The 9,055-nt window shown below is 46.6% G+C and overlaps 1 protein-coding gene and 1 long non-coding RNA gene across 2 annotated transcripts; one reads left to right on the top strand and one right to left on the bottom strand.

Annotated features, from left to right (window-relative positions):
• Positions 1-18: 18 nt before the first annotated feature.
• LOC135830605 (uncharacterized) lies at positions 19-1,287 on the top strand (the record flags this gene model as incomplete). The annotated part of the gene is given in 1 exon segment (XM_065342837.1): positions 19-1,287. A coding segment is annotated over 1 exon segment (99 nt), but the record flags the coding sequence as incomplete, so codon positions are not given.
• A 2,106-nt stretch (positions 1,288-3,393) lies between these two features.
• On the bottom strand, positions 3,394-4,291 carry LOC135830606 (uncharacterized). The gene is made up of 4 exons (XR_010556072.1): positions 4,167-4,291; positions 3,939-4,079; positions 3,728-3,791; positions 3,394-3,430 (listed from the first exon to the last, which is right to left on the bottom strand). It is a non-coding gene; the product is annotated as an uncharacterized LOC135830606 (long non-coding RNA).
• Between the last annotated feature and the right edge of the window lie 4,764 nt (positions 4,292-9,055).

Here is a 9,055-nt window from a genome sequence, read left to right as displayed (position 1 = left end):
TCACCAGCAGCTATACCAGTGGCAACTTCTCCTCTGCACATGGTGTCCCCATCAGCTGGGACATATGCCTGCACGCAAAACCCTATGCCAGAAGTCAACCGTGTGTCCCACCCTTAGCCAATCCGCCCACCAAGGCTACCAGGGTGCTACAACCCTTGTGTACCCAGTGTCTGACAATAACCCTAATACCAAGCTCAACGCCCGACACAAGCCAACAGCATAACTAGTTTATCACAGCCAGCTCAGAGCACAAGCCACGCAACACTGTCAGCTACAACGCAACCCGGCAGTCAACCAGTCAACCTTATCAACTGCAACTACCCGTGGGCGAACAAAACCGCAGCAGCAGGTACGGACCACCCAGGACCTCCTCGACTAGCCGCATAATTCTCCATCGGCTGATGCAGAACAATGCAAATAAAGCTTCCAACTAACTTCCAACAGTGCACAATGCATATCCAGAAGCTATAGTTCAACCATCTGTCTCTGCTATCCTGCACTGCCACCTGCCTCTACTAGCCAGCACTGTCGCAAATTGCAACTAGTTCCACTGCACTGTACAAGTGGCCTGCAAGGACACTCACTCTTCAAGAATTCCTGGTATCATCGTGAGTCAGAAATGCCTGTCTGATTCCTACTCCCTGTGACAATATTCGTCTAAGAGCCCCGTTCATGCATATGCTCCTGGGGCTTTATAGCTATTCTTAGTTGTAGGACTGGTTCTTATGTAGAACACAGCTCATCATCATCACGGTATTTTCCTAGGTGTGTAATTGTCTGTGATGTGTCACCAATGCGGCACAACGCTACAGTAACTAGTTACTCTGTATTGCTATCCTGTGTTAGATTCACGAAGCCCGAGGTATCTACGATGTGTGGTGCGTGCACTTTTTTAGACAAGTATCACTTCAATGACTTTACTTCCCAATCTGTGATGTTGCCTGCTCTCTTTCCTTCTCTCTTGCCACCCTGCCTCAGTCAGTAAATCTAGATCGGCTAAAGAAGCCAGAAACCTTGTCCGCCGTTCAGACATGTCGCCTGGCCACTGTACCAACAGCATGCTGACTAGGCGGCCGCTGTACAGCCTACAATACGGGCTATGTGTGCTCTCGCTCCCTGTATCACTGTGAATTAATGTTATTACTAGTATTATTTACTGCGTGACATTCACCACCATTTCGCTCTGTTTATAATAATTATACCCTCTGGTAATTATTATTATTTTTAGTTCACCTAACCTGTCACCAATCCAGTTGCAAGTGTTTTGGCGATGACGGTGGCTTGTGAGCTCGTTTGTGTCTGTCAGTTGTGCACATCTGGGGAGTTGCAATATGGCGCAAAGCCAGAGAATTGCACCGTCTCAAATTATTTTACCTGCTTCAATGGACGCAATTTCAGTTTCCCTTGGACAATTCCGAGTCAGGATCTTTGGCATCCGGGAAAGCTACCGATGAGAGGAACACTAACAGCTCAAACTTTATCCCACAGGATGCGCTGGACCAGGGCTGCAAGCCAGCGAAGCTAAGCGTTTCAGGATGGGGCTTCCGCTTTCGATCGATCTCAATACGCCATTTCACCCTTCTTCCTTCGTACTGAAGAAACTCAAAATGTTTTGTTGTTGGCACCCCCCCCCCCCCCCCCCCCCCCCCCCCCCCCCAGTACTGCAGTACAAGAATTTGAATTAAAAATTATTTGAATGATCGTACGAGATCGTATCCATGGCAATTCCTTGCCAAACTGACGTAATCCTGGAAAATCTCAGTCGATGGACGATGGGCCATACCATAGTCTACATAGACTAGTAGTACTAGTATTAGCAAGTGTAAGGCCGGCCATGGCCCATACTGGGCCATAGGCCATGGCATATGGGCCCATGTGTCCGTCTACATAATCATTACTGACATTAGCACGCTAGCGCTAGCGCTAGCGCTGTGTGGCCTGACTCCTGAGTCCTGGCCTGTGTGATCGTGAGTCCTGAGCGCTAAGCGCTAGCTGATATAAGTGCTAAGCACTCCGGGCACTGTAACATTACAACTAAAATTTCTAAATTGAACTACAGCTGTACTTGTACTTGTAGCTCAAGAACCACTTATCTTTGTTCTATTCATCGATTATTATAGATGACTTGCACGAAGAGTCAAAGATTGTCTGGGTTCGAGACGGGGCAAGTGGACCTTCTAGAATTCTCACTCTGACTTCCCGACCATTTGAGTTTGAGACTTTCGAATTTCGCGTTTTGCCTGACGAACACTGAGCTAGTATTTTTGGCTAGAGTTTTTTTTTGATTTGGCTTGTATCGTCATGCCGAAGCGCTACTGCAGTACTGCGCTTCTGAATGCACCAGCCGACTAGAGATGGAACTAAGCTAAAGGCTCTCGTTAGTAGTAAGTGCGGGGCGGGTTCTGGCCCACTTTTTGACCTTTGACCTTTGGGCCAAATAAGGCACACTGTGTCGGTCGTGCTTGGTCTGGCCCCGGGACCCCCCAGAGTTTGACCTTTGACCCCTGGCATGCCATAAATGTGCCATAAAGGTTCTTTTCCGTGGCGAACGTGCACGTTCGGTGCATTCGCACCGGGGAGTAGTAAAATACGTACTATTCCCTGATTTGCACATCGTAGATGTGCATTGCATGCAGTGACATATTGCGCATGCGTGCATACGCACGCGGAGCGTGTGACCTTCAGTGGTCCTATGCGTGTGGAAAAGACGCAGTGCAACACAAGGTGTACTAGTACACGTGTCATTATACTACTCCCTGATTCGCACTTCGTAGATGTGCAGCAACAAGTTCACTTTCCTTGCACTCGTTTTATTCACACATCGTAGATGTGCACTGACAAGTTGCCCATACAGAGCATGCCCTTAAGAGAATGTTCAAATTCGGCCATATTATGAGCTCCAAGATCAGAATTCGGCTCAACATAGTACTTGAAGTCACCGTTCCCATTACGTCATGTACATTTTTTACATACACCCTGTTGAAGCACTGAAGCATCGGTTTTCGGCGAATTCAACATGCGAATTTTTGAAAATTCGGCGAAAAGATGGGTAATTTCTTCAAAACCACTGTTTTCGGCGAATTTTTCGCCCGGCCGATTAGGGAAATGCCTACTGTCCATGCAGGTCCATTAGATGCAAATTTCTATTTTGATCAGGATACAGTTAGAATCAACCGGCTCCGCCCGCGGTATCATGCATCAAAACAATTATTGAAGGGGTGTCACAGTGAAGCAGTGTTGCTACGCACCGCAAATCCCCTCTGCACTGCACCGAATCTTTACTGGAGAATCCAGAGTGACCAGCAAAGAGTCACAACCCGCAGGTATCCAGTCACACTAAGGCATATCCACCATTCCCCACATATTCACTGTAACAAAACACAATACTGTTTACTATAATGCACTTTTATTTAAATGGACTTGGATGAGTCTGTAGAAGAGAACACAATGCACGCACACGCACGCATGCGCGGGCACACACACACACACACACATCTAGGTTATAGTGCTATACACATATCTAGGGTTTAGGAAGCACGAGAATGTGTCGAAGCACCCACACATACCCCTTCATGCAGTGTACTGCAGTAGCCCAACACATTACGACTGCACAGGACCATCACAAAACACATTACGACTGCTATAGCACAGGACCATCACAAAACACTACACACTGTTACTACACTACACACACAGTTACTACACTACGCCTGTTACAAGTACTTACAAATAATTTTGAAACAAATGGCACATCCCGAAGACGGCAGCTCCAGACCTTCATACATCATCATCTGTAAAACCAAACATGAGCGCACACAAACACTATTAGTGTCACGAATACGAAAGCAGGGTAAGACAAGAGGATACGAAACAAGTAAGTATCGCTATAACGAGGGGGGGGGGTAAATATACATGTAGACAGAGCAGTGCTTACTTACAGGGTCCTAATACGCTCCAAGGCGTCCCGGTAGTCGGACTGCAACAGCAGCCCGACCTGGCGACCCTCCCAGTAACGGGTTAGATGGGCCGCACCCGCCAGGTGGGCGACCACGGCTGGGCCTCCCACCAGCCTTTCTCCACTGTAAAAAAACGAAAGAAACCACAGAAAGCACAGTGTCATAGAGCTCTTTTGTTGGGGGAGAGAGCTAGGAGCACTGCACACTTACCATTTGTCACAATATATGATGAGAAAGAGGCGGCGCTTGACGCACCGCCTCAGGTGCTGAAACAGGGGTATTACCCCTGACATTCGAACGCTACAGTGACAAGTGAAAGCCATTTGGACTGTAATGATACTGAAGTGAAGGTGTGAACCGCAAAGCAAGACCTTTTACCTTCTTCCTGTCGAATTCGCTCCCCAGCTGCATACCGACATCATCCGCTAAAACCCAATCATACCAAGTAACGCAAAGGTCATCAGTTGACCTTTTGGACTTTTCAACTCTTATCCAAAACCACCAAGAGGAAAAAACCAGGATAAAGAAGACGTCAGTTGTAGAAGCGTTTGTGGAGGAGTTGTTACATTATTCTCAGTAAATAGATATGGCTGATACATTCGGTGTAGACTTGGACGACCGGTCGTGGTCTCTCACCACGGGTCCTTTACTAATAGAAAGGCGGACGCCAATAAGAACTGTTGTGGAGGTGGCAGATCAAAACGCGCAGCAAGAAATTTAGCACGTCGATGGTAGACTCCATCGGGAGGACGGACCAGCTCTTGTTGATAGTAGGGGAGTGTCCGCCTGGTGCTATGAAGGTCGCCTTCATCGCGTTAATGAACGGGCTTGGATAGGACGGGGTAGCATCGAGTACTACCTCAACGGTGCCCGTCATAGAGCCGGCGGTCCTGCAGTCAGTTATTGTGACGCCACATGCTGTATTCTACGGTGGTATCACCAAGGAAGGCTCCACAGGGAGAATGCGCCAGCGGTTATACACAGGGAAGGTAACAATCGTGTACGGGAGTGGTACCGATACAACCTTTGGCATAGGGAAGATGGACCTGCTTTCATCTCTCAGGAGGAGGAGGGTGTCTATCAGTGGTACCTCAACGGGGTGTATTACGGTGACCACCATCAAGACCAGGCAATACACCCCATGGAGCTGCAGTATATTAATGTAGTGCCTACTAAGGCAGACTCGTCAGCAATAAGTCATGAGTCCAGTTGTGTGATTTGTCAGGATGCCCTGGATCGTCCTCTATCCAAATTGGAGTGTGGTCATGAATTTCACTTCCACTGTATCAAGGAGTGGATCAGTTCTGCCCCCAGCCCAACTTGCCCAACCTGCCGCTACTCCATGACTGCAGAGGACTTGGTTGAGTTCTTGTAGTAATACATGACACAGCTGCATGTAGGCGACTAAGAATGACCAGTCATGTGCTACAGACGGATACGGACACGCCACCCTAAGTAGCCATGAGCGGCTCTTTGGACAAGGGCAACAAAGCACCCCGTGGGTGGCCAAGGTTGTCACTAGCCACAAGTCTGCTCGCTCAGTTGAATAAGCTGGGTGTGCCCATGAAGACCATGGAAGACCTTTCCAGGTGCCGGCAACAAGCAGAGGACAAGACAGACTGGAAGAAACTGTGCAGCTCGACACTCGAGGACAAATCAGTATCAGCAGCTACTACACCTTGCTGATGATGCTCACAAGACAGAAGTGGGAAAAACACTGAATTTCTTTATTTAGTGCTCAACTACGCGAAATGTGTTATTATTATTACACATGTTCAACTGTACTCAGTCTGGCTGACTGCCATTCTCTACCACACATTACCGGACACTGTTGTGGTTGTCGTCGTTATCGTCGTCGTCATTGTTGATGTTGTTGTCGGTTGTTGTCGTCGTTATTGTCGTCGTTGTTGATTTTGTTGGTGGCTGTTGCTGTCGGTTGTTGTCGGTTGTTGTCGTTTGCTGTTGGTTGTTTTTGGTTGTTGTTGATGTTGTTGTCGGTTGTTGTCGTCGTTATCGTCGTCGTTGTTGATGTTGTTGTCGGTTGTTGTCGTCGTTATCGTCGTCGTTGTTGATGTTGTTAATAGTTGTTGCTGTCGGTTGTTGGTTCTTATTGTTGATTGTTGTCGGTTGTTGTTGGCTGTTGGATGTTGTTGTCGGTTGTTGTCGGTTGTTGTTGGTTATTGTTGGTTGTTGTTGGTTGTTGTTGGTTGTTGTTGGGCGTTGTTGGTTGTTGTCGGTTGTTGTCAGGTGTTGTTGGTTGTTGTAGGTTGTTGTTGTCGGTTGTTGTCGGTTGTTGGGTGTTGTTGTCGGTTGTTGGGTGTTGTTGTCGGTTGTTGGGTGTTGTTGTCGGTTGTTGGGTGTTGTTGTCGGTTGTTGGGTGTTGTTGTTGGTTGGTGTTGGTTGGTGTTGGTTGTTGTTGGTTGTTGTCGGTTGTTGTCCGTTGTTGTTGGTTGTTGTTGGTTGTTGTTGTTTGTTGTTGTCGGTTGTTGGTTGTTGTTGTGTGTTGTTGTTGGTTGTAGTTGGTTGTTGTCAGTTGTTGTTGGTTGTTGGATGTTGTTGTCGGTTGTTGTCGGTTGTTGTTGGTTGTTGGTTGTTGTTGGCTGTTGTTGGTTGTTGTTGGTTGTTGTTGGTTGTTGTTGTTTGTTGTTATCGGTTGTTGGTTGTTGTTTTTTGTTGTTGTTGTTGGTTGTAGTTGGTTGTTGTCAGTTGTTGTTGGTTGTTGGATGTTGTTGTCGGTTGTTGTCGGTTGTTGTCGGTTGTTGTCGGTTGTTGTTGGTTGTTGTTGGCTGTTTTAGGTTGTTGTTGGTTGTTGTCGGTTGTTGTCGGTTGTTGTGTTTTAATCGTTATTTTGTTCATTATCCAGGAGGATGTTGCTATGATCCAGTACCATTTTTTCACAAAATTATATGAGACAAGTTTGTGTAACGTTAGTGTGACGTGGGGTATGCTGATTGGATGTGAGGTGGTGAGAGTATGCTGATTGGCCGATGACAATTAGTGGAAGGGATAACGTAATGCGCTGCTTGTGCAGCGTAACCAAACACATGGTCTGTGGGAAACACCCTAGTAAAATAAATAAAATAATAAGAACATGAATTGCCACCGGCACTGGAGAGACTCGAGCCCCGCCACCTTGTTCAAATCGGACTTGGTAGCTTCATACTGGAACTTAATCTTCTTCTTTTTGAGGTATGACCGTACAAAACGCGCTTGGATTTTTTCATTTTATTTTATTTTGTTATTTTTTTATTTTTTTCATTGCAACTTTTTTGGCAGATAGCAACTTTTTTAGCAGACTCGTGAAACAACGGTGAATCTGGAACGAATAAATGGTCCATGTCAAAGGCATGACGAGTCTCGAAGTCTTCACATTCACGATGGAACCTTGTCATGATTGACGCATTCCTTGATGGTGCGCACATGAAATCACCCTGGCTCATCTTTTCCAACTCCATTCTTTTCACATCCTGCAACCCATACCCTACCAGTATCAGTGGGGATGCTAGAATCAGAAGAGGCAAGGCAGCACTCTTCCGTGGATGTATTACTCGACACAACACCACCCATACTTGTTTTCTAGAAGTTTTGACTATAATGATATATTGCAGCAGGAAGTAGTATACAGTCAAATAGGATAGGATAAGAATGAATGATCAACTGTCTGATAAAGAATGCAGTTCATTAAAGACTTATTGGAAGGTCTCTACCAGCTGATCGTCATGTTGGACGGCGACACTGCATAATGATATGAAGCTCTCAGTTAGCTGTTTCAGTTCCGTGGTAGAAAGTGTCATGTGTGCGTCCAGAGAACGATGAAAACATCTGGGGTCCACGTTGATGCAGACGATTGGAGAAACAGCAAGACGTACCTTCAACGCTTGCTCGTCAATGTCGAGGGAGACTGCCCCGGGGTAGATGAAAACATCTTGTTCCACATCCAGTTCGAACCAGCTGGTCGGGACTAGCTTGCTTTCACCGTTGATGTACACCCGACATTGACCGTAGGACGAACGTGATGGGTAGAAGTTGGTCTTGATCTTCTCCACACGTCCTCTTCGGAGAGTGTCACGGAGCGATGGACAAGTCTTGATCAAGTTCGTAATGATGAACTCAGTGGACTCATTCAGTTCGATGTAAACCTGTCCTTGAGCATCTTTGCGAGCTGTTGCCGTACTACCACAGGCTGGTAGAGCTCCTGAAGGGAAGTACATCTTATAACCAGGCTTGTAGAAGGATCTACCTGATGACTTGTAGGACAGTTGCATGTCCTCCTGAAACCCATCTACCACAATCTCTTTGTGGAGCTTGGTAGGAGCAGGTGACACATAGCGACGCTTAACCGGTACTGCCTTCGAAGAGAGCACAACTTGAGGAGGGTCAGCAGGAAGAGCGGAATTCTTCCTCACCCGCCGCTCGTATAGGTTATCCATCTTCCAGGAAGCGAAGGGAGAACAACTCATCAGCACTGTATTCGATGAACGAATGACTCGACTACAGGACAACCACCCGTATTTATACAAGGCAGAGACGGAGGCGGGTTGAAGTGATAAAATATGTGTCAGCTAGGTCAACCAATCACCATCAAGCCCGCCAAAAACATTTGACCACTCAGCATTGAGCCCACCAAAAACATTTGACCAACCAGCATCAAACCCGCCAAAAGCATTCTGTCCAATCAGCGGCATGCCCACCAAAATCATATCTCATCTTAAAGATTCCTTACATGATACCGCCACTTTAGTGAACTGATACAGTATGGAAACAAGATCAGAGTCGAACGTGTGCAAGTTCTGAATCACGTGATCAAGTGAATAGGTTTCCCAACAATAGGCATCAATCAATGATGCCATAAGAGATGTATCAGATGGAGATAAAATCAGCAAATTCGTACGCAACGTGGACAGTTGAGAAGAAGACACCATCCTGGTCGACTCCATGAGATGCAGTACATATAGGAGTGGAAAATGCTGAGGAAGAGGTTTCATGATTCGACTGAACCTCGACCATGATACATTGCTACGAGGTAAGTAGGAACGCAGTTTACGTAGTACATCCACATTCGTATCGTATACTATGCAGGATAATGCTATAGCATAGTT

The sequence above is a fragment of the Sycon ciliatum genome, unplaced genomic scaffold (assembly GCF_964019385.1).
Source record: "Sycon ciliatum unplaced genomic scaffold, ocSycCili1.1 SCAFFOLD_2027, whole genome shotgun sequence".
In the NCBI taxonomy this organism is placed as follows: Eukaryota; Metazoa; Porifera; class Calcarea; order Leucosolenida; family Sycettidae; genus Sycon; species Sycon ciliatum.
The sequence above is the reverse complement of the archived record's forward strand: the minus strand, read 5'-3'. Positions and strand labels throughout refer to the sequence as shown.